This window comes from Pseudophryne corroboree, chromosome 10 (genome assembly GCF_028390025.1).
Source record: "Pseudophryne corroboree isolate aPseCor3 chromosome 10, aPseCor3.hap2, whole genome shotgun sequence".
In the NCBI taxonomy this organism is placed as follows: Eukaryota; Metazoa; Chordata; class Amphibia; order Anura; family Myobatrachidae; genus Pseudophryne; species Pseudophryne corroboree.
In genome coordinates this window covers 180,706,456-180,733,459 of record NC_086453.1, presented here as the reverse complement: position 1 = coordinate 180,733,459, position 27,004 = coordinate 180,706,456, and the positions used below count along the sequence as shown (strand labels likewise).

Here is a 27,004-nt window from a genome sequence, read left to right as displayed (position 1 = left end):
TAGAAAAAAACACTGCATTGGAACAAGAAATTATTTCTTCTGATCATTTTAATAACTATCAATATTTTCCTGGCATGCTGCTGAACAATGAAATTAGCACTACAGCACTCGTTGTACACCATATAGAACTCATATCTTTTCCATTATTTTACTGTAATTTGTAATGTTGTTCTGCGTCAATGATAACTAGACTGACATCGTTTTGTATAAATGTAACAATGAAAAACTATTTTAGACATGTCTGTAAGTGAATAAATTATTTAACTTGATGAGTGTAATAAAGGATTGATCTGTTAAATGTGCATGCTATATTTGTGATTTGCGCTCCAGTTGTAGCCTTATTGTACTTTTCAGCAAATGTGGTATGTTGTTATATAATACATATGAAACTGCTGATTAAGGGGCTAATTCAGGTTGAATAGCAAATTCTGCTAATCAGGAGAATTTGCTATCCTTTGTTTCGCATGTTGGGGGCCGCCCATCGCTGGGCAAAGCCGCTCAGCATGCTGACCGGAGCCTCACCCCCGCTGAACAAGCAGAAATTGCAAAGTGTTAACAATTTCTGCCTGTTAGCAGAAACTGTAGGAGCCTCCTGCCGGCAGCAGGAGACTCGCCGACAGTTTCCTGATCGCAGCGGCTGCATGTGACGTCACACAGCCACCATGATCACGCCCATGACACGCCCCCGTTCGTCCGCCTCCGCCCCCCGTTCACGACGTACCGCCCCTGCAACGCTCTATCTCCTCACTGGAAATGGAGCGTTAAAGCCCCACCACCCCCCACCCACCCCCGCGACCGCCTCTGCCTGATTGACAGGCAGAGGCGACCGCATTTCCTGCGGCCCCTCTGCATCTTTTCAGCAAAAAATTTCCGGTTGGATCGCACACTGCAATCCAACCTGAATTAGCCCCTAACTCTACATAAAGATGATGCTTATAAGACATACATTAGAAATGTCCCGATTTAGATGGGGCAACCTTAAGTTTCGGACAAAGCCCTGCATATATTAATCTTTTCCTGATTTTGGTACAATTTGGAGATATGTCCCACTAAGGTTTGTCCCTTCAGTGTGTGCATACCAGAGGTGTTGCTCACTGCATCGAAGGAATGATTTTAGGGAGGCAGAAGGGGGCTGGGGGAGGGGCACTTTCAGTCCCTCTTACTCCCCAGTTCTATCACCTAGAAAGATGGGTATACCCTAATTTGAAAGGCTGTGGTATAGAGGGTTGACAGTAACTAGGTCGACAGTGTCTAGGTCGACCAATATTGGTCGACAGTAACTATGTTGACAGGGATGCTAGGTCGACAGGGTCTGTAGGTCGACATGGTCTAGGTCGACAGGCCAAAAGGTCGACATGAGTTTTTAATGGGTTTTTTTGGTGTCGTTTTCTCTGTACAGTGACCGGGAACCCCAATTAGTGCACCGTGTCCCCTCGCATGGCGAGCGTACTTCGGGCAAGGTGCCTCGCTCCGCTACCACTGCGCTCGGCACAGGTTACCATTCCCAATTGTAGTCCACGCGGATCAGTATGAAAAGTTCAACAAAATTGGAAAAACTCATGTCGACCTTTTGACCTATCGACCTAGAACATGTCGACCTAGAGGACCTGTCGACCTAGAAACCCTGTCGACCCAGTTACTGTCGACCAATAGTGGTCGACCTAGTTACTGTCGACCTAGAGACCGGATACCCATTTGAAAGAGAGGAGTCCCCTCTTTCAAACAATGTGACCACATAAAAACATCAGAAATGTTGATGCACCTTAGCACTTATTGCTGGCAACCAAGTTGACATCCATAGCGGGTAGTATGTAATGGCGTCCGAGCTTTTGCTGGCAAGGGCGGGATGCGCAACTTTATTTTTATGTGGCAGTCATTTCCAAGGCAAACTTGGACAAAATTACATCCCGTTGGATAACTGAATAATACAAATCTCCAGAGATGGGGTGTGGGAGGGGGGGGGCAGGTTGGGGGGAGCTCATATCTCCCCATCTTGTGTAGGTTGTTTAGTTTTCAAAATAGTAGGACTTTTTGGACTACTATATTCTTACTTCACATAGGAATCATTAAAATCAAAACTGTGAAAATGTAAAAGTGCTCATTTTCCCCCCAAAACCTACAAAGAATCCGCTTTTTACAATTTTGGAATGGTGAATTATTGGTGAAACAAGAACTTCTGGTGTTCATGAGATGGAAAAAAGTAACGTTTGCTTTTGTTCCCCTTTCTTAAAAATACATTTTTGGGAATTTGTGGTAAAATCCTATTTTAACATGTAAGAATGTTTAAAAAGACATTGTATTTCCTGAAAATACAAAGGGACACATATATTACAATCATAGATGTGGATAGGATGCAATAAATTTGCCCCAATCTGCAACGCGATCAATTAATACATCACTGGGATGTATCAATATCGCATGTAGGGACAGAGCGTGCGAGAAAGCTCTGTCCCTACAAGTCCACTTACCGCAAATCTCAGGGTATTTTTCGCAAAAAATATCCTGAGATTGTACCACTCATGCACCGCCGGCAAGAATGGGAAATTGAATCTACTTACTTAAAACACCATTTTTCATAAGATTTTAGTAAAAATAATTTAGATAAATATGCCTGAAAGTCTCCTGAAAAAAAAAAAAGCATATAATTTCTGTGGGTACCACATAAAAAAAACACTGATATTGATGTTGGAATCTGACAGGCGAAAAAGGTGAAACAATTACCTTATCACAAGGGTGAGATAACCCTCAGAACTGAAGGAGGTAATAATAATCCCTAATTAAAAAAAATATACCAAGCTCTTGACACATGTAGGTTATCAACTCATTGCTCAGTCAACATTGTATGTAACAGCAGATGTTCCAAAAAGAAGGGAAATAGCCAACTTGCAAAGCTTCAAACGGGCACTGAAAACCCAGCTATTTATCAAAGCGTACCCCTCCAATGCATAACCTAGTCCTTAGGCTGCTCCTCCATCCCCATGCCTTGGACATCTCTGCTTTGCTCGCATACCACCATCAGGCTTCTATCTGCTTGGTTGTACCTCATGTCATCTGTCTGTCGCCCCTCCCCACTAGATTGTTAGCTCTTCAGAGCAGGGCCCTCTTTCCTCTTGTCTAAGCCCTCGTCTCAACACATTTCACTCAGCGACCATCTTTACCTGCTTTTTCTCCTACTGGTAAATGGCTCCTCTCTATCTATGGCCGCATGCCCCAAGTAGTACAATGATTACTCCCTCGCTACTTACATCTAAGCTGTATTATGTTTTGAGAATTGTGGTGTTCTTTGTTACCTGCACTCCATTTTTGTTATTTATTTACTTTTATGCTAAGTTTTGTCTCCCTGTACTGTCCTTTGTACGGCGCTGCGAAACACTTGTGGTGCCCTATAAATAAAATATAATAATAATAATAATAATAATAATAATAACCCATCTAACAAAAGTAAGAAATACATTGTGTAAGTAAAAACCAGCAGTTGATGAAAAAAAACATTGAAGGTTTAGATGATTCAGTGCATTTACTATATCATCAAAAACACACAAATATAAAAATAACAAATAATAATAATAATAATAAAGCAATAAGCAGAAAAAAATATCTTATACTATAAAATTAATTATGATACAGGTTGAGTATCCCATATCCAAATATTCCGAAATACGGAATATTCCGAAATACGGACTTTTTTGAGTGAGAGTGAGATAGTGAAACCTTTGTTTTTTGATGGCTCAATGTACACAAACTTTGTTTAATACACAAAGTTATTAAAAATATTGTATTAAATAACCTTCAGGCTGTGTGTATAAGGTGTATATGAAACATAAATGAAATGTGTGAATGTAGACACACTTTGTTTAATGCACAAAGTTATAAAAAATATTGGCTAAAATTACCTTCAGGCTGTGTGTATAAGGTGTATATGAAACATAAATGCATTCTGTGCTTAGATTTAGGTCCCATCACCATGATATCTCATTATGGTATGTAATTATTCCAAAATACGGAAAAATCCGATATCCAAAATACCTCTGGTCCCAAGCAATTTGGATAAGGGATACTCAACCTGTATTAGCAATCTTGGCTTGCTTTCTTAGGCTGCTATTAATTATTTTTCATTATGAACAGTGCCATGTCCTGGGCATGTCTACTACTGCAGATGTTCTAGGTAACATCAGTCCCCCACCCTGTAAATAGCTTTAAATTGCCACGTGCACTCGTTGCGTGCATCTTCTCACCATGGTAATGTCTTTGCTCACCCGGACTGTTATGCCCTGTGTAATCTTGGCGATTCTTTATTCCACCCCTGCAGAGATGCTGAATATATTTTTGTAAGAATAAGGGTTTGCTATTCCCAAGTAACCTGGGACTGCCCCTATAAATGCACATTCTTTGCTTTTTCTTAAAAGAGCCATAATTATTCCAGTTTTTAATTGATTCTTCCTTCTTTTTAAATCATTATTTCATGAGGACATTAGCACAAATATTTAACTGCTTGTTTTTTTCCCTCTGAGACAGTAAAGCTGGGTACACACTGGCCTATATATTAATTGAACTCCCGATATATCGTGGGCACGTTGGCGAGTGTGTACTAGTGTAATGTCTGTAAACGACGTCGTTCACAGACATATCGTGTTGCTGCGTAGCACAGCTGATGGCCAAAATTTCTTCAGATATTTAACTGCATTGTGCTATGTGTATGGGTGGTCGACACACATGTTGCAGACGCCACCGGTGACTGACATCACAACTGGGCAGACACATGTAAATGGCTGCCCAGTTGTGATGTCAGCCATGACACATCGTGCCAGTTGGTAAGTGTTTGCACTTAGCAATTGTAATATAGGTCAGCAGATCAACAGGACGGCCAGTCTGTTGTCCTAGTGTGTACTTAGCTTCAGGTTCACTTGTATCATGTTTATAGAATTCCATCTTTTACTTGCATTACTTTCTAGAACAGCAGGGGTAACCAGGTGCATTGTGTGAGTTTAGATGAAAAGAACTTCCCACTGAAAGTATCAATTTATTTAAGGACCAGTAGTAAACCATCTCTTAATCATTCTTTTTCCACCCAACCTGTTATAAGTTATAACCTGTCCATCTCTACCCCCTTCACCAAGGGCAGAACTTCATTGAAAAGTCCCGATAGGGTAACACCACTACCCTATCAACATAGGGGCATATTATCACCATTGATGGGGCTTCCATCCAGTACATCAAGGGAGTCACAGCTGGTGATAGTACAGGATGCAGTTAATTTGCCAGCTGCTGAGATCCTGGCGCACATGGGCTATTCCCACTTGTGGTTGTCCACGACACCCATGGAGTGGGAATAGAACCTGTGGCAAGCACAGCGAGCCACCGAGCCCGCAAGGGGACTCTATGCGCCTGCCCCGTTGCTGCCATTCTGGCAGGTAGGATGCCGCTGTCAGGATCTTGACAGCCGTCATTCTGTCCATCGGGAATACGTATGTATTCCGATAGTACAGTAGTTCCATTGTGTTTCGGCAGTGATTGCAAGCCCTAGTGAAACATATTTAGCAGGCTTTAAATGTCACATTATATCAGCATTTTAATGGCTTTGAAGTATGTATAAGTAAGCACATAATAAAGCATCACTTGTACTATGAAGAAAATATTGCTCCTGTCAATGATGGTTTCACTTTTTTTTCTAGCAGTTGCAGTACCTATGGCTATGAATTTTTTTTTTTTAATTTTTCAAATTTGCAAAATGAATAATATTTGAACGTTACTACACTGCAAGATGGCATCCTTAGTTTTGTGCTGAATTTAGTAACTGGTAACTTTATCAATAATCTTGTTTTAGCTGGCACAGAATCTCCTGACCCAGGGCTGCGTTTCAAAGGACGTAACTTGATCAATAATATAAAGTGGTTGGAGCATCCATATTTGGGAGTCTCCAACAGATGGTAAACCCATCGCCTGGTGTCAGTGGCAGAAAGCAGGTTGAACCAAAGTGTTAGAGCAGGAGAATCTCAAAGATACACAGAAGATAAATATGATTTCTGGATAGCTGTGGGAAGGAAGTTTAAAATATTTGAGGCCTTTAAATCTTTCGTGGGCATGACTGTAATGTAGAAGCTCTATCTATGAATCTGACAAAAGTAGAGTCTAATGTGCGTGGTCCTGTAAGCTGTAGTCTGAGAGGTCTGAGTTTGCTGGAGGTTTGTCTATAAGTCAAGAAAAGGAATTTAAGCAGCTTAGCACATAATTTATAGCTCAGCTTCCACAGCAAAAAAAAAATGAATAATGGAACTGTATAGTACCTCACATTCACACTGCAGGCCGAAGAGCTGGAGGCACTGCTTGTATTTCAATCCCGAAGCTGTCAAACAGTGCAGGTTGCATTGTACAGCTTACTTGCTTATTAACCTGACATTGTATTTAAGATTATGCTGTCATATTGAAACAAAACAAATGGGAGTCATGCAGAGTTAGACTCATATACACTAATAAATAATGGTGTAAAATACATCCGAAAAAATGATGCAATTACGTATATATGCTGAGATGCAGGTATACTAAGAAACTATGGGACTGATTCAGGCCCTGACCAAGAAGCGGCATATGGCACAAAGTACTGATGCATACCTCTCAACTCTCCTGATTTTCGCGGGACAGTCCCATTTTTTGGGACTGTCCTGCTGTCTCACCCGCGGGCCGCAGTGTCCCGTGGTGGTGGGGGGCAGTTGGGAGGCTCCTGTAGCGGAGAATAGACGCTGTGAGCATTCAGTGCAGACAGACAGAGAGAGGGCATGCCAGCAGTTCACAGAGAGCTGGGCATGCCCCCTCAGTGATGAAAATGGGGCATGGCTCGTGATTGCGGGATCTCCCACGAAGCCACGCCCTTTTCTTGTAGACCACGTCCCCTTTTCAGGCAGGCGCGCAGGTGTCCCGCTTTAAAGGTTGGTAATGTTGGGAGGTATGCTGATGTTCAGTAATTTTGCGCACGTGCCGGACCCTTACTGCGGATGTGCAGCTTCGTCAGAGGCAGATGTGTTTCCCTGTGTATGCCTCTGTTGAAGCTGTAAACCACAGGGAAACATGTTAGGCACTTTTAATCCCTGAACTGCTGTTTGTTTGGCACAACTGCCTCCTTCTTTATGCATAAGACTGCACATTAAAGACTTTGGGCCTGATTTATCACCATCCGCATCTGAGGATGCGGATGGGATGTGATAAAAATGACCCAATCCGCATTGCATTAATTGACTACATCGCACGGATGTATCAAAAATTGCATGCAGGGACAGAGCTTGCGAGAAAGCTCTGTCCCTGCAATGCCTCTCCGCAGCATTATCGGGGTATTTTTTGCATATGCTGCACATGTGCTGTCACCGCCGCTACCGCCGCCGGGACGACTTCCCCCTTCGCGCTCACTGCGACCCCTCCTTCACCGCTGACTCATACTCACCAGGCGGGCATCGGTGGTCAGAACTCCTGGGTGGCTGCTGGTCATCGGGACTCCCTGATTGCTGTGACCTTTTATGCTGTAAAGTGATCTGCCACTTTGCAGCTTTACTTTACTACACCGGAGGTCACAGGAGCAGGAGGGAGCCCCTTTGACCTGCACTGGAGCACAGATCACCGGTCCCTGGGTAGGTAAGTATAAATTTTTTTTTTTTTTGGGGGGGGGGGGGTGGGGGGCTTTACACAGTGATCAGCTTGTGTGTCCATAGGATACACAGAGCTGATCACACTGCCGTATCTCTGCACAGCTTTCTCTGCTTACAGGCAGAGAAAGCTGCACAGAAGTACACAATCTGCTGAAGCTGGCATTATCACAGGGCGCACTGCAGTGTTTTGTTTTTGTTTTTTTTGTTTTTTTAGTAAATCTGATCAGATCGCATTTACCATTATAAGTATGGGAATTGCTATCTTGCTTATTAAAAAAAAATAATTAAAGTGTTTGGAGCAGTTTTCATGAAAATTGCTCCAAAAGCCCTTTAATACATTTGAGTGATACTAAATAATGTGAAAAGCATGTGAAAACACCCTCTTTTACTCATTATTTTAGTAAAAAAATGTTGATAAATATGACCCTTTGGGTATATCATCACCCATTAAAGGGACATCACTGGAAACATACCGGTCATTTATTTCACTCCAACCATTTTCCCATAATGGGTGACCACATAGAACCTCAATACAGTGGGACTGCTCAGAGCAGCAGAAGATTCAACACCCCTTGGTATGCTATTACTCTGTCATTTGGGCTTCCTATGTGGTCTTTCCAACTACATTGGTGAATATATAGTGCTACCACAGAGCGGGACTGCACTGAACTGCAGAGAGATACTTGCCCCTTGGTACTTAACCATTTTACTCACTGGATTACCTATGTGTATACGGTAACTAATCCTCCCATTACAAACTGAAACTCTTTTTAATACCAACTTACCCCAAAAACGGGGGTTTTACCTAATTTTTCCTTAAGTACATCCCACCCTATAAAACATACTTTATTTGCATAAATTAATATTCAATACAATGTAATATGACTTTTAAAATACATCTGCATACCCTCCAACATTTTAAACTAAAAAATGTACAAATTAGCAAAAGGGGCGTGGCCACGGGTAAAGAGGGCGTGGTCACACCCACTTTTCTATACTTTCAATGGAGATTTAGTGAGTCAAAAATCGATACAAAGCCCTTTTTGGCCGGTACAGACCATAAAAAAATGGTACTGTGCCGGCCACAAAGGTACAGTTGGAGGGTATGCATCTGCTGCAGTTACACTCTGTTTGCATTAGTGGGTGTGGTTTAGTCACTTTCGATCAAACAGACGCTGTCCAGCATCTGTCATCATCATCATCATCATCAACTTGCATTAGAACCATAGAACTTACTTGCTTACCCTATCAGAACGTGTGGCACTCCCAGCCACCTGGAAAAGGGGTTGGATATCCCGGCTGACGGTATGCTAGCTGTCAGGATCCCGACAGCAGCATCCTGCCAGCCATAACAAATGCAGCGAGCACAGTGAGTCCCCTCATGGACTTGCCGCACCATGCTTTGGGCCCAGTGGAGAGCTCTGCTTGCCACGAGTTCTATTTTCAGTCGAGCGGTGGCATGGACCCACCACCCGAGTGGGAATCCCGGCATTTTACCAGCTGTCGGGATTCCGGCGTAGTAACTACATCCACTGGCAAGTTTCCTGCATCCAGTTGCCCCCGTATGTGCCTACTGCTCAAAGAGGAAACATGGGAAGGGCAATTACACGATCCTGGCTAAATCACTTAATCAAAGCCTCGCCCCCACTTTACAATGCCGGTAATGTGGGATTTTTAAGGCAGGGTACTGGGCCCCAATGATGCAGTCGCATCTCCACTCCCCACCAGAACTCCTCCTATTTCTGAAGTTGCTGTTCCCTCTTGGAGGGAGCAGTCATAAAGTAGGCAGGTATGACATAAAAACATAGAATTTGACTGCAGATAAGAACCACTTGGCCCATCTAGTTTGGCCTAAACACATGTGTGTACACACACACACACACACACACACACACACACACACACACACACACACACACTAGGGTTAATTTTTTGTTGTGACTCAATAAACCTACAGTACCAGTATATTTTTGGACTGTGGGAGGAAACCAGAGCACCTAGAGGAAACCCACGCCAGCATGGGGAGAATATAGTTAGGGCCGTGATGAGTATTAAACCCATGACCTCAGTGCTGTGAGGCAGAAATTCTAACCATTCCACCACATTAGGTTTTAGTAAACACAAATTAGGTCAGACATCTTTTTAGTGCCTACACCATGCACTTTCTGGACTTTGGCAACATCTACAGTACATGCACCTTTGCAACATCTACATGCCCATTCTGATCCCCAAGCCATATAGAGTACAACAAAACAATATGTTCCCATCCCATTATCCTGTCAATGGAGGTAAGAGGATTTTTTGGGTAAATCAATTCCTAAATAAGGGATGAATTGCTCCACCCATTTGATTCCCACAGTCTATGATAGATGGACCTCATATAGTCATTTCGTCAAAGTCATATCACCAAAGACTTCCATAATAAACCCAAAAGCTAGACAAGGTTCCAATTGAATCAATAAACACTAAGGAGTTTATTTAATAGCCTGCGGGTTGCAGGCTGTGCGGGAATTCTGGCAAGTCTGCCCGTATTTTTAAGCGACTATCATTTGCAAGTCAAAACCAGGTTGGTTTTGCCTTGTAAATGATTGGCACTTTAAAAATAGGGGCAGACTTGCCAGAATTCCTGCACAGCCTGCACCCTGCATGTGATGTGATTTACCATTCCATGTTCTGAATAAAGGATTTGCTTTTAAGAAGTCTAGTGAGTGCTCCCCTATTATATGGATATATTGGAACGATGACCTGTTGGTTGTTTTTCATTGGAATGCACCCCATCGTTAACACTGCAAACGTGAGTGTGGATCACTTCGATTCTTTGTATGTGTATATATATATATATATATATATATATATATATAAAATCACACACACACACACGCACACACACACACACACACACACACACACACACACACACACACACACGTACATCCCCCCAAATTCACTGCAATGTAAGGCCATCACCCCAAGCCATACTTATTTTCTTTCAAGAGAATTCCTCTGAGGAGGCCACAGGTATAGGAGGCGTGGCCTGTGGGTTCATGTCAAGCTCCCTGCTGTTCAATGCAATGATTTTCATCTTATACAGTCGGGAATTGCATCATCAGCTTCCAGTGCCATTCATTTCATTGGAGAAGTGGGCATCATGCAGTAAGTTCATCGACTTGTGAGAAAAATACGCCTACAAATTGTAAGTCTCCTGGACATTTCAGGAGAGTAGGTAATAATAAAAATAATAATGATTTTACTTATATAGCGCTCTTTCTCCAATTGGACTTAAGTCGCTTCTAATAAGTATGCCCAAGCTCATGTTATCTCCTGTACATATCTGAGGTCTTGGTTCCCATAGTGCCGTAGTCCCAGGCTACCATCCCAAACCCATACCTCCCAACTTTCTGATGTCCTGGGGAGGGACATACTGTTTGTGCATGCCCAAAATGTCATTACTGTGGGGGCATATCCAGCGCCAACTGCCCCCTACCCCCCACTATGGGACACTGCGGCCTATGGTTGGGGCAGCGAGACAGTCCCTGAAAAACTGGACTGTTTTGCCAAAATTGGGATAGTTGGAAGGTAAACTCCCTTATTAGTAATTACAATATAGCACTGCCTGACTGAGTAAATTGCATTTGCAGACCATCCTGCTGTATAGCAGAGCTACAGGCCTGAAAGTAGGATTGCAGAAGGTTTGCTTTTTAAAAGAGATGTTTGTAAGTGATTATAAAACAGCAGAAGGCTAGAGGATGGTATGGCAGCTGTGAGCTGGCACACATAACTATTTACTGCTTATTTTGGCTGACTCTAGAGACCTCTGGCTTTTCTGAGTAGTACTTGGATACAGCAGTAATCAGGATTTCTGACAAGATAGATCCAGAGCAAGGAATGCACATCTCTACAGTATCAGCGAGGCACAGGACAAAGCTGCCGAGTTGTAAGCATGAGGGCGGATCACTGCCCAAACTTCCTGCGAGATATATCAGTATGAAGACGATTGATCACCGAGTGGGAGACAGATGGGTTGTCAGACAGCCAAGATTACATTTACAAGAGGAGGAAGAGTTTCCAGCACAGAAGAAAATTTGGATTGTAAGCTCTAGAGGCCAAGTGCCTGCAGATTCTTACAGCCAATAACATTCTCATTAAATTACATTCACTTTATTTCTCACACTTTGCACATTGTCCGCTCTATAATGAAACAAGCACATAGTGTTTAATCAGCCAGAATACGTAATTGTAAATAATTTACTCATGTATCGCCAAAACATCCTGCAAATCTACTAGAGAAAAGAGAACACACTGAAACAGTCTGTCATCACAGCTCTATCTAGCACGGCTGCAAGTTCACTGCACATCTTGTATCCCACAGACTGTTATCAGGGAATAAAAACATCCATTGTGGTTTAATCAACATTCGCTTTTGCACTGCATTGCAAATCTTTTTATTTGTTACTGCATCATTGGTAAATAAGTAGTCGTCATTTCACAAGTGCAATTATAATTTCTGGATACACAGAAGAGGCAGCCATTAAGGGGCTTATCCAATATACAGCTGAAGTAAAAATTCACATGAAACTAGTGACATCGCTAAGATATGAGGTACAAAGTGCTGGTTTATGCCTCAATGGTTTTGAAAGATCCCATACCTCCCACTTGTCCCAATGTTGGCTGAACAGTCCCTCTTTGATTGACTGTGTAGTATAGTAAAGGTAAACGGGTTCCGCAAGCACCTGACACTGGGGCGCAAAGCAGTAAATGCTTGATTGGAGGCGAGAGGCGAGTGGAAGGAAATCTGTATTAGTTACTACAGACAGAGATTATGCTGCCTATAATGAACTCTGGTGTGCCTCTAACACATTATTGTGCAGTTCTGTGTATCACTATGCGAGTTCTGCAATTTGACTGCAATCTGAACTGAAGCACTTGACCTCCTCTATAGCTTCCAATATTCTTATTAAATAGTTTATAATATTTCTAAAATATTTAACAACATTGAAACCACAATGGTGTCTTAAAAAAGTGTGCCTGCTGCTTTTTGCTTAATTTTTGTTCTGCAAGTCACACATTTACGTTATGTTTCTGTTGTAGGTACCTTGCAAAATTGTCCTCGGTAGGGAGCATTTCAGAGGAAGAAACTTGTGAGAAGCTAAAGGGATTAATTCAACGCCAGGTGCAAATGTGCAAAAGGAATCTAGAAGTCATGGATTCTGTAAGGCGAGGGGCACAGCTGGCAATTGAAGAATGCCAGTATCAGTTTAGGAATCGACGGTGGAACTGCTCAACACTTGATACATTGCCTGTCTTTGGGAAGGTAGTGACGCAAGGTAAAGTGTTTAAATGTAACTAAATGTGTTTATTTTTCGCTATTCACCGCTTTACCATAGGTTGCCATGTAGGAGGGAGGTGCCCCTGTATTTTTTAATAATTCTCGGCCATGTGTTGTCTTGCTGTAAATAAATAGACTGTATGTACTGATTAATGCATACAGTGCAGCAAGGCAACAGCAGCTTGAGTTTTCACACTTGTATTATGGGCAGTTAAGACACTCTCATAAAGATGTTCAATGTGGTTTAGGCTATCTATAATTCAATAAATAATTCAATATGGAAGTAATAGCTGATATGTAATCAAGGTAACACTAGACGGTGTACTGTTTACTCTGTAGCATTATAAGTAATCATCAAATTTGACCTTTAAAGAATAGTGGGAAATGTTTTAAACCTTCCAAAGAAAGATGCTGCCCATAGCAATAAATCAGGTTCTAGCTAGCATTTATCAAATACTTTCTAGAAAATGATACGTATAAGCCAATTGGTTGATATGGACACAGTATTAAAACGTGTATATCCTCTAAAGAATGGCTTTATGTTATATATTGTGGGGAGAGCAGTACTCTGCACTGCCTCCATCACTTAATTTAGAGCTGGTGGGTACTAGGACCCGCCGCAGCTCTCACAGCAGATCCATCCTGCAACATGCGCTACTGCAATGCTGCATGCCAAGGGCGTAGTTACCATAGGTGCGGGGAATGCAGCTGCTATGGGGCCCTGAGCTGAGAGGGGCCCACCTTCCCTGTCACAGTTACATGGGTTATATTCCAGGGCATAGCTACCATAGGTGCAGGGAGTGCAGCTGCTATGGTGCCCACAAAGTTCTGTCTACACCCCTGCTGCACGCTATTCTCCTCAGACATCCTGGGTGCATGGACAGTGCCTCACATGCATCGGAAAACACTACAGCTACAAGGGCGGCCTATCTATGCTATACCACCACTGCTTAAGTGCACAAGCAACTGGGTACCTGCACAATTAGTTTATAGCCTGATGGTGCATTCTACGCGATGCACACTACAAAACCCAGCACACCATGCTTACTCCAGGCTGCCATACTGCAACTTCATCACTGTGTATGTGCCATTGCATTAACCCTTGCATTACATGCTACTGCTGATGCCAATACACCTAATGTGGTTTTGTGACAACCATCCCAATAGGCTACATACTGTTTATGTTTATCAATATGTATGAGGCGAGCCAGATAAACCCCAGTAAATGGCAGGAAGAAAGATAATGTGGTTGATTTACAGAAGTGCGAAATAAAACTGCAAGTGAACAATCTATTTTTGTACAAATGCACTTCTTTTTGTGGGTAACTGCATTCATTTGCAGGCCATGCAGTGATATTTCTGGGGTGCATATTATGGAGAGATTGTTTCATGGGAGTATTCCTCAGGCAGTGACATCACCAGGTGTGGCAGACAAGTATACACACGCCGGAGGTGTACTCTTGAAGCGGGAGTGGCCTTATGTTCACAAAACCAACGTTGTGTGACTCAGCCCCTCTGTGCTGACAAGCTCTTCCAACCAGTGTCCGCTGCCTGCCTCCTCTATGGCCACCCACCTCCTTTCCCTCCTGCTTGATGACATAGACCGAGGAGATGATACCATAATATCAGAGCAGTTTTGCTATTTTGGTGTCACCCCCTTAGATGGTGTCGCCAGTGTGGCTGGCACTCCCCTAGTGATGCCACTGTCCTTATGCAAGTTTATTTTTGCACAGTTTTATACTGTAGGTAGGTGGACAGCTTTGAATTCCTCACAAAAGGTATTTAATATTTCATGTGTCAGACGTCTCGGGAGCCCAACCCTATCTCTGTCACTTTAATAAGACACATTTACTAGCTTCCAGTTGTATTTTTGTGATAAATTTCTAGGCTCTAGGCACCCTTTAGTTGAGCAGGTTTAGGCCATATTGTCCTCAAGTCACTTTTTCTGTGAGCTTCAGTGAAGGATGAGGACAATAGAAATGTAAATTCATGTTTTTGAAAACAACTGTGATGACCACAATAATTTGACCAGCTTTTTTAATAGAACCTCATCAATTGGTTTGTGTACACTAAGAGGCATATTTATGCAAGTAATTTTGTGAGAAATCCTCCAAAAACAGCCATTTCCAGGGGATATCAGCAAAAATGCAAGCGTGGGGGCTGCTAAACTGTTACATTTGCCAAGCTCCAGAATGCAAAGCATTCCAGAACTTGGCCCTGGTAGCTAACGCCATCTTCACGTGGCATTACCCCAATGTAGCCTCTGGGCTACTATTTTGCATTTTTTACCTGAGACCTGAGAGGGATCCATATTGGGTCTCTGACCATCAGTCCTTGTTGATGCATGTGCAGTCATTGCGCATTCAGTTAGCTGGGTCTGAACTTGAAAAGTACTAAATAGTTTGCTTCCAACTCTTCGCTGGGATGGAAGAGTTTTCACTTTGCAAATTTAATTGAACGTATTAAATCAAACAAATAAAAAAAGTTAAATAAAATTATAGGTGGTCATTCCAAGTTGTTCGCTCGTTGCCAATTTTCGCTATGCTGCGATTTGTTGCTAAATGCGCATGGTACGCAGAGCGCATGCGCTAAGTTATTTAACACAAAATTTAGTAGATTTGCGGGTGTTCTTGCGGCGCTTTTCAGTCGCACTGCTGATCGGTGAATGATTGACAGGAAAGGGTTGTTTCTGGGTGGTAACTGAGCGTTTTCCGGGAGTGTGCTAAAAAACGCAGGCGTGTCAGGGAAAAACGCGGGAGTGTCTGGAGAAACGGGGGAGTGGCTGACCAAACGCAGGGCGTGTTTGTGACGTCAAACCAGGAACTAAACGGACTGAGCTGATCGCAATCTAGGAGTAGGTCTGGAGCTACTCAGAAACTGCACGAAAATATTTAGTAGCAGTTCTGCTAATCTTTCGTTCGCTATTCTGCTAAGCTAAGATACAATCCCAGAGGGCGGCGGCCTAGCGTTTGCAATGCTGCTAAATGCAGCTAGCGAGCGAAAAACTTGCAATGACCACCATAGTGATCACATAAGCATTATTGTGTATACTCATATGGCCTGTATTGGAGAGGAGAGGCTACATTGGCTAACACCAAAGGCGGATTGGCCATAGGCCTTACAGGGAAGATCCCCGGTGGGCCGATGCACCCGTGGGGCCTGTTTTGTTTGAGGACAAGTGGTCCTATTTATAGACATAATGAATAAGATGCAAAATAATTTGCATATATGAAAATTTCTTTGCCACTTAGCCTGTGATTGCAGATGATGTATGCTCTGTCTGACTGCTTGGGTGACATATAAGATTGAGTGAATAGTGATTGGGATACGGTTGGTGTAATAAGCAAGAAAATATATCTTTCTAAAGAAATTATATAGTTTCCTAAATTCTAAAGGTGTATCATATAATGTGCTCATAATATTTAACTTTATTTCCTATTAACTTCCCCCTTGATGCTGGACATGCCCACTATCTGGAAAGTCTTGGGGGGAGGGTGCTGCTGCCATGACCCATGGCTTACGCCTCTGGTGCTGCCCATGTAAGGACACTAGTACAAATTTTTCCAGGGCCGCTTTTTGTTCCCAATCCGGCTAACACCATGACAAGATAGACTTACTTTAGTGATTATTAGTCATTTTTTTGGAGCATGATGAATATCTCAGTCCCCATAGATTTCAATAGGGACTTTTGATCAAAAACTGAGGGTCCTCATTAATAGATCTGCAGAATACTTAAAAATTGTGGAAATCCTCAGAAAACAGCACTTTGTAATTTTTATGTGCAAAATTATCATAATGGCCCATTATACCACTTTCAGATCGCAAACCTGGGTCAGACCCTTTCACATTGTAGTTTCAACCCGGGTTATAACTTATTACCGGGTTGGTGCCTTGCACACTGAACCCAGGTCACCCATGTTAAACACTGTGATGTCATTTAAAATGGACTTTTCTGGCTCACATTGATGAGGTTTTAAAGGAAATAAAAGGAGGTGCTGGGGACTGCTCTGAGCAGACACATAAATAGACAATCAGCACCTTTTTCTGAAACCTGGGTTAAATATCCTGTATCAGAGGCTTTCACACTGCACAACGAGCCAGGTCTGATGGGTATGCCCATATTTTTAATGTGGCAGTCATTTACAAGGCAAATCCAGGGTTTTGCCTTGTAAATGATTGCCACTTAAAAAATATGGCCATTCTCACACAAACTCTTACACACTGGCTTCTTGCACCCTATTACATGTACCCATTATCTTGTTTTTTTCATTTATATTGGAGGACTGTAATCTGGTATACAATGGTCACAGCTGTTCCCAGTAAAATTCTATAAACCAAATACTTTAGAGCTTTTTCACACAACTGTAAAACCTGTGTTGCTCCTTTTTTGTCACTATGGGGGCATGCCCAGCGCCATGCCCCTAGTCCCTCTGTCTCCGTTGGATAGACAATGCCCACAGCGTATATTCACCGCTGGTCTGCTAAGCATCAGTGAGTGGCAGGGGGCCTCTCAACCCCCCCACCTCCCCACCGCGGGACACTGCAGCCCATGTGTGGGACAGCAGGACAGTCCCAAACAACAGGACTGTCCCGAAAAAATTGGGACAGTTGAGAGGTATGCAGAAACCAGCTCAGAAAACTGGATTGGTTAAGGCCGTGCACATGGATAAGGAAACACAGGGAGGGCATGACACAGCATATGTAGAGTGTAATAGTACAAGATACTTCTTTCCTTCCCATGTTCTTCCCAGAAAGTCAAGGTGTATGACCCTTGTGCTCCTCATATGGATCATTAATTCCTTTTTGGAGACCCTGTTTAAGAGCATTAGTTAAACGGAACACAGAAGAGGTGGTGGCATAATGCGAGGCAAGTGTCTGTGTAATAGAGCTTTCAGTCAGAATGATATGGGATGTAGAAATAAGTCAATTGCTGTAGTGTAAAGGCCCATACACACTGGGCGATTTTGAGCTGAAAGCAGCTCACTTTTGGTGTGTTGATCTGCTTCAGCTCAAAGCCGCCCAGTGTGTATGCCCCGGCGATAAGCAATGAGCGCTGATGCGCGCCCCTGCTTCATCGTATTACCAGCAGATGAACGACGGGGTGAATGGCTTTCCATAGCATTCTGCTCTGGAAAGCCGTTCACCCCCGCTGACATCGCTGGGCAGGGGGGGGTATCGCTCAGTGTGTATGCACTGAGCGATTTTCAGCCCAGCGATGTCAGCGTTTATTGCTGTGCATACACGCTGGGCAAAAACACCCAGTGTAATGTATGCACCTTTAGTTTTGCTAAATCAAATAAATTAACACTGTGCTATCTTTTCAGTTTGGCACATTCAAACATCAAATTGCATCTAATTATTATTAATTAGACAGACACAGTGGTTGGATGTAGAATTGCCCACAAGGGGGTGTGTTGAGGTACTTTATTTTTCTGGGTATGTTGTGTTAGCAGAAGGCCACAGTGTTGTTTTAAATGCTAAAATAAAAATGAAAGGAAAATAAACATATGCTCCATCTCAGCCCAACATGCATTCTCATATAAGCACTCTGTGTTGACATGTGTGTTTCCCTTTAAACTTGGCAACATTCCCAGTAATCTAAAATTTAAACTAGTGTAGAGGAACTCAGAGTAATGCCAGAGACTCACATACAGTAAAACACAGTTGAATGTCCAATATCATTGTTGCAAACTGATAGTTTACCTGCCCCCTGTAGACACAGTGGTGGCAGCCATTTTGTGGTAGTTCACCAGGACCTGGTAACATCACTGAGGCATGAAGCATTTTAAAGCATACTTACCTACTCTCTTGAAAATTGCAACAGACTCCTTATTTTTCGGGTAGTTCCCCTCTCCCACCCACCCCCAGAAGAGTAGCCGGATCTCCTGCAAATCACACATTTTCATAGGGAAATGGGTAGGATGTGGAGAAAACACCCGAATCGCACACCCGTTTTTACCCCTTTTCACCATACTTGCCTACTCTCTCGGAAGTTATGGGAGGCTCCTGATTTTTGTTTAAAGATTTTTGAATAAAGTATGATTAAAGTATGCTCTGCGCTGACCAGCGAGTCACGGTATATTAACACCAGGGATGTGGCCGAATGACCTGTTAGCCCAGACCATACCCCCTCTCCCCCTTACAGTTGCCTGCAGCGTCTCCTTTCTGGGCTTTTACCGGAAGGGAGTGCTAAAAATTTAGGCAAGTGTGTTTTAAAGGTGATACAGTTGCTGCAAAATTTACAGTCACACAGACAACTTAGTTTCACATTAGGACCACTGTCTTAATTAATATAAACTTTTTCATACAACCACCAAAATATTGCACATTGCTGTATCATGTAAATGTTTGTTGAAGCCATAGTACCGCCACATAAACAAAATTTGCAGCTTGTTTGCCTGAGGAGGCTCTCACAAATCCAATTCATGTGCAGTTTTAAACTGGGCATACACTATACAATTATCTGTCAGATAATCTGCGGTTGGATTGAAAACCTGGTAATGGATGAGAGCAATTGACAATCACCCATTTGCTGCCAAACACTGGAAAATGGACAAAACTTGTCCGTGATTTAACCAATTTGTATAAATGACAGGTTTTGTCAATTTTCCATTGTTTGGTAGCAAATTATCGATTGTCAGTTGCTCTCATCCATTACCAGATTTTCATGCCAACCACAGATTATCTGACAGATAATTGTATAGTATATACACCAGCTTTAATGTGCTCATGAGAGCAAGAAAATAACATTACTGGCCTAAGATGTCTCATTGAAAGATTAGTCTGATTACCAGCAATTCACGATTACTAACGGGGTGTAGTTATGTGACCGGCAGACAACCAAAACTGATTTAACATCTATCCTGGTTTTCTCAGGATTATCTCCTATTCTCTATGGGAAATATTTAATGCACAATACTTATTTTACCATCATTTACACTCTTGATGAACACAACTTAAAAGCATAACTAGGAATAGGTTCATATACCTGCATTTGGCACTCTGGACTATATAGCAACAATACAGAACGCAGTTTATCCCATATGTGTCTATTTTGTATCAAAACCCTGCTCCTAAGCCTAAGCATGCTTTTATCTCTCACTGTTAGCTTCACGCTGGTGGCGAAGGGAAGGAATCCAGTGAAACCTCTCTGGCTTTGCTGATCTTCCATTGCTGGGTATAATGCCATCTTAAGATTTCCTAATGATGAAAAGTTAGGATTCTCAACACCATCCACAGAGCAGGCTGTGGGGGGCGGCGGAAAAGTGCTACAAGATATACGTATACCTCTTGATGAATCTAAAGAATCAATGATAACCATTTTTCTACAAAAATGCCAGAGAAAGTAGTTATCTTTGCTTGATAAATAGACCACACTAAAAGGTTGTATGGAGGAGATATATAGAGCAAATGTCAAGTCACATTAGTTAGAAAAATGTGAGATAATTCACATAACTCCTTGAATATCATCCATTTTTCATGTGTCTGTGCATCTTACATGGATATTTACCATAAATGTTTTCTTTGCATGTTTGTGGGCTGAGTTCATTACACACGAGTTCAGTACTGTGTCACTGTTTGGGACTGGAAAGTTGTTGAGCGGATGCGGACGGGCTGAGAGCTGGAAATTGGATGCAGAGGATAGGAAAGGTTATCAGCAAAGTGATTAAGGGATCTGTCTTTATTACCGGTGCAACAAATAGTCTGAAAGTCAATCCTTACATGTTTGTTGGGGGTTTGCCCAAGATCTGACTGCAGAGGGACATTATACTGTACTTACTAAACTCATCACTGTGTATGAGGCTTGTTAGATAAATATACTATAAAAAATTATATATTAGATATCCTAGTATTGTGTAGGTAGACATAAGTCACAACACTGGAACGCAGGGGCATAGCTAGACCTGTGGGGGCCCCATAGCAAAACTTCCATGGGCCCCCTGGTCGTGCAGTGCTCGGTACAGAGTGGGCGCTCACCTCCTGAGTCCCATGGGCAACATCTCCCTTCATAGCAGTGTGCTGCTGCAGAGGAACATCTGCTGTCCCAGTTGGTCCTGTCTCTCCTCACTGATGCTGGAAGGGGGTGTGGTTGTGGTCTGGGAATGTCCCGGCAGGGTCAGCATAACCTCGCCTCTTCCCAGCATCGGTGTGGAGAAACAGAGCCAGCCAGGTCAGCAGTGTCAATTCGAATTGGGAATGTGCAGGGGCCATAGGTGTTTCTATAATTGGTGCAGTGTGTGCAGTGCACACGGGTCCCTGGGTCCAGGGGGGCCCACACCGTATACACTGCACCCATATATTATACTTACCCCCCCCCCCCCCCCCTGAAGTCCCACGATGGCAGCCCTGCTGTGCAGGCACAAATCACTCGGAAAATGGCCGCCGCGGCCATTTCCAAGTGATTTGTGCATGGGCACTGGAGGTGTCCCCGGAAACAAGGTGCGGGCACCATGTTCCCGGAGACCTGCGCATGCGCAGTAGTTTCTGGCATTATGCCAGAGTCTACTGCTGCCAGAGAGGAGGCGGCCCGCGATGGAGGCTGCATGCGGGTCACCTCCTCTCTTAAAACGCCCCTGGCAGGGGCCATCTTTACTTTCTTGCATGAGAGACTTTGAAGTGTGACATGGTGGGAGACAGAAGTCTCCTACTTAGCACTAGAGTGACCTGAATTACCTGCAATCTACAAAACTGTTCAAGCAGCCCTGCACCATTACCCATTTGAAGTACAGTATACACTCACCGACTGGTGAGTGTATACTGCTCTGCTCCATGATCACCATTAGATTTGTGCAGGCAGTGCGAGTGCAACTGTGGCTGAACTTGCCTGCAACACCGCGTTTGCCCACTAGTTACAGTCATTAATGGTATTAAACCACATTAGCCAATATTTGTTCTAGTTGTACTGTCTTTTCTATTAAATAAGTGTTACTTCCATAAGGTTTTATAAACAAGTGGACATATTCATTCAAAGGGAAAATGTGTATGTCTACGTAGTGTACATGTCCAATTTTCAGCATGTAGACACTTTCCTTTAAAAAGAGGATATTAGGGGCAAACTCAGGACTTCTATGGGGTATTGGTGACCAAATGCTTTGCTTTACAGAACAAAACAAATACTGTAATAAGCATTAAGGCGTTGCTTATTTTCATAGTGACAAGCTTTAGACTAACATTATATTTCAAAAGGTAAAAGTTTTCTTACACACTATACAATAGCATTTTAGTCCCGATCATTACCACATGGAGATGCAGAACGGATCTGAATGCAGGGAGTATGGATTTCAGTGGCTATTTCCATGAGGTAACAGGGGGGTAAGTGGCCATGTGATTCAGTTATGGCCTTTTTGCTGACAGCGGCTTCATTCAGAGGTGGACAGCAAAACACACAGGAGGCCATGTTCAGATGGAGAAACTACACCTCCCATATGGCTGGTGAAAGTTTCGATGGTGCGTCTAACAGATTTGCTCCACCATATGATGCTGCAAGTAGGTGTTCCCAGTATTCACAAAACCAGCCATAGCATTAGCATGCGACTAAGAATCAGACCCAGTGTGTATCAGGTTCACACTTTACTGCAGTGAGCATGGAGCATACATTTACGAGAAAGTTCATAGATACTGTGTCTATAAAAACAGTTGTTCTGACTGTGTCCACTGTGTGCTCAATGCAGCTGGCTAGACTGTAGGTGAAATGTTATTGTAATAGGTGCCAATTTCACAGAACTGGCAGGATTTCAGCGAGATTACCACTAAATTTAAAGCAGCAATCACTTATATTGGTTAGCCTTATAGCTGATTGTAGCTCTAAATTTAGCAGCAATCTCGCTAAACTCCTGCGGGTTCCATGAAAAAGGGATCTGTTACATAACACACTTTGTGTGTTTTAGCCCTTACAGCAAATACTATAAATTACATTTAACAGACTGTGAAACACAAAGCAATTAAAGATTAAGGTGTACCAAAATAGTAGTCTTTTCCTATTCCCAAGGTAAGCTTACAAATTAAACTCTCCATGGCCGATGACACCTTTTGCCTTCCCTGTGCCAAAGAGTTTAATTGTTCTTCAGGCATATGATATGCCTTCTGACATGATTACAATCACTGTCAATATTAGTAAATAAAAATGTCATGTAATGATACTATTAAAAAACACTCACATACCTATGACAAGATTTATCCCAGATAGAGCCCATGCTACGAGGCCCCTTCCCAAGCTACTGGTACTTGAGCAGATCTATGTAGCATTGCAATTGAGCAGATCTATGTAGTGTGCAGCCACACATCCAATCCCTTGCAGCCACACACTACATACAGTGGATCTGCTCAGCCACAATGCTGATCATTTTTTCACAAATAAAAGTTAAGCTACAAATAGATTTGTGTATCTTAGAATTATCTACCTTTCTATGCAAGGGCAGATAGCTCAATGAATAGATTGTCTGACTGCAATGCCACAGACAATGGGATTGAATCCCGGGTATGTCAGCATCTTGAAATGTAATAAAGGACAGTGTGACTGAATAAATACAAAATCTTAAGTTGAGTTCATGAATGTTGTATAGGTGTATTATTGACAGAAGGGATCAGGGTAGGAGACAGCGGTGGTCAGGACATACTAGGCTTCAAAGAGGGGTAAACCTGCAAGTAAAAGTAATTAAAACAGATGATAACTGACAAGTGCTGCCAACAGCGCCCCCTACCCTGCAGCGCTATGTGCAGTGCCCCTTCCGCACACACCTAGTTACGGCCCTGATTGGTGGTGGACTATGACTGCATGTAAAAGCATAATGGCTGTGCAGACTCACAGACAGGACTGTGAGACAGATATATAGGACTGGAAATAAACTGATGGACAGACTGACACAATACTGGAAAATACTGTAGGCTCACAGAACAGACTCATGGCTGGGAGACAGACGCACTGAAAAGACATACAGGCAGAGGAAACTATGGATCAGCCAGCTAAAGTTTCCCTCCTCTCTGAGCTGTCTACTGGAAAACTCTTGGGGCGATATGTACTAAGCATTGCATTCGCGTTGCCCTAGATTCCGCCTTTTATCGGGTGCATACCGGTGTTAATAACACTGCTACAGGTATATACTTAGAAATGCACAAAGGACAGATCTCCCAATAAGAGCTGTTTTTTGCTATAGAAGGACTATAGCAAAGCGCAGTGTGATGCAGCGGGCGCCGGGTGTGCTGTGATGGATCCCCATCAGGGGCCCACAGGCTTCTATTTGGTAACTCCACATAAAGATGGCATTACGCACCAGGTCCAAGCTCCAGGATCTATTGCATTCCAAAGTTTGGTACATATGGGAAATGCATTTTCAGATTTTTGGCTGCATTTTTTTTTGTACAACATGTCCCTAGTGACAAAATGAAAAGGTTCTGCATGTAACCGCTCAGCCCTCCCTGTTGCGCACAGTACAGTGCAGAACCCAGAGCATATGGGAGAAAGATATGCCTATTTACAGAGAAGCTGTACATTTATCTTCAGTGCCAAGGAATCTTGGAGGGGTTGTGTATGGTATGCCGGCGGCTGGGATCCTGGCGGTAAACATACCAATGCTGGGATCCCGGCTGCCAGAATACTGGCAAGGGGGCGATCGCAAACGAAGCCCCGTACGGGCTCGTGGCTTGCTGGGCTAGCCACAGATTTTATCCCCACTCTATGGGTGTCGTGGACACCCACGAGTGGCAATAGCCCGTTAGCCGGGATTCCAGCTGTCAGCATTGTCAGTGGTCGGGATTCCGGCGTCGGTATCCTGACCGCCGGGATCCCAACTGCCGGCAGTGTAACTGCGTCCTTCTTGGAGTCCATGGATATATCCACATTTGCTGGTTTGGAGATTCCCTAGAATATACATTGATGTACACAGTAAAAAGTTGAGATTAGGTGGTGGTCCTTTTATTCATGTAAACTTAAACATTTTCTCCTGTAATACTGCCCATTAACCTCAGTACATCCTAAATAAATCATGTGAATAAGTGGACATTAGAATTCTTTATAATGGGATGCAGGATCCTGATAGTCAGAATGCCGACAGCGGGATCTTGATGGTCAGAATCTGGACTGATCCCATAGGTAAATACTGGCCTTGGGGTTATGGTTAGGCACTAGGGGGAGTGTTATGGTTAGGCTGCGGGGGTGAGGGAGGGTTAGGCTGTGGAAGGGGGAAATTAGGGTTAGGCTACAGGAGGGGTGGGTTAGGGTTAGTGGTAGGATTAGGCATAGGAGTAGGGTAAAAAGACTTATCTCGATTCTGACGTCAAGATCCCGCTGTCGATATTTTGAAGGTTGGGATCCCGACTGCCAGAATTTCATACCCAACCATTTATAACGTGTCACTTTTGTGAGTGTGAATGTTTGTGTGTCAGTAGATCTGCTTTTTATCAAAAAACATCTAAAAGGTACACTATAACATCCATCACATAACAAGTGCTGTATGGAGCCTAGTTTACACCACCTCTGAGCAGGTGGACAAATCTGATCCTTTGTGTGCAGAAAAATGCTGAACACCCATCTGTAAAAAATGGTAATGTTTATTTAAATAACCTATTTAAACACGTCTCTTTTCACTTCAATGCAAAACTAGGCACACTTGTGTGTCCATTACACGTATACTTCAAGATTTCAGTCTCAACTCCAATAGACAGTCCTACCATGTCAACAGCCAGGCAATATAACATTATTTTTAGAGGAGGAGGCTGGGGGAGACTTAGGGCTTCAAAAGTATTAGCCCCACCCCTGGAGTATGTGAACGTTATCATTGAGATGTAGCCACACCCCCTTTGTTATGGGTGTCTTGATTTTAAAATGTTTAATATTTGGAGGTATGATCATCATATGATGTGCCTGAGCTGTACTTAGCAAAGCACACCATTTTTTTCCATTTGGAAAGTGCTAATTTTTACATCCTGGTAATTGCAGCCATTGTTTCTCAATCCCAAACATTCATAAAACATGCCCTTTTTAATAGAAGATGGAATGATTTGTTCGTTGAAGGAAAACTTCACCAACCCCATAAAAGTTTTACCCCTGTTACTTTAATAACATCTCAGTGTTAACAATACTCAGATGCCCTTGTCCTTTGTGGAGAAGTGTACTGTACTTAAGTAATATTAGGAAACCCAGGGAATTGACATCTACTCTATCTACCACTGTGGAAGAGCTAATGGCCCCCATTCCGAGCTGATCGCTCGCTAGCTGCTTTTAGCAGCAGTGCAAACGCTAAGCCGCCGCCCTCTGGGAGTGTATCTTAGCTTAGCAGAAGTGCGAACGAAAGGATCGCAGAACGGCGTCTAAATCTTTTCAAGCAGTTTCAGAGTAGCTGCAGACCTACTCCTGCCTTGCGATCACTTCCTGTTTTGACGTTACAAACACGCCCTGCGTTCGGCCAGCCACTCCCCCGTTTCCCCAGGCACGCCTGCATTTGTATCTGACACGCCTGCGTTTTTCAGCACACTCCCGGAAAACGGTCAGTTACCTCCCAGAAACGCCCCATTCCTGTCAATCACTCAACGATCAACAGTGCGGCTGAAAAGCGTCGGTAGACCTTGTGTGAAACTGCATCGGCTTTTGTGAAAGTACATCGTTCGTGCGCACTGCGCACCATACGCATGCGCAGAAGTGACAATTTTGTGCCTGATTGCCGCTCTGCGAACAACGGCAGCTAGCTATCAACTCGGAATGAGGGCCTATGTCCCTTTTAGTGCATTTGCTGCAGAGGACAACTTTAGAATATATACAGATGGTACTTTATCTCCCTGAATCCCAAACACCAACATTTCCAATGTAAGATTGAGCAGAAAGGTTATGTGCAATATTATCTGTATAGTGTCCTGAATATGCACTTTCTATAAAAAAAGAATAATATGATGACAATCTGATATGTACTAATTAGAAAAAGTACACATTATCTACACTCAGTGGAAGCAGCTAATCTGAAACAGTATCTATGAGTATACATCCTAGTAATTACCTATGAACTACCATTATGAACTAGTGACATCACTGAGACATGAGACAGTAAGTGCCTCC

At 43.0% G+C, this 27,004-nt stretch overlaps 1 protein-coding gene across 1 annotated transcript in view; it reads left to right on the top strand.

The window, feature by feature from the left end:
* WNT4 (Wnt family member 4) overlaps positions 1-27,004 on the top strand; it is a 107,592-nt gene that overhangs the window by 39,693 nt on the left and 40,895 nt on the right. Inside the window, exon 2 of the mRNA XM_063942960.1 lies at positions 12,723-12,958. Within this exon, the coding sequence (XP_063799030.1) occupies positions 12,723-12,958 (236 nt within the window). The remainder of the gene's footprint in view (positions 1-12,722; positions 12,959-27,004) is intronic.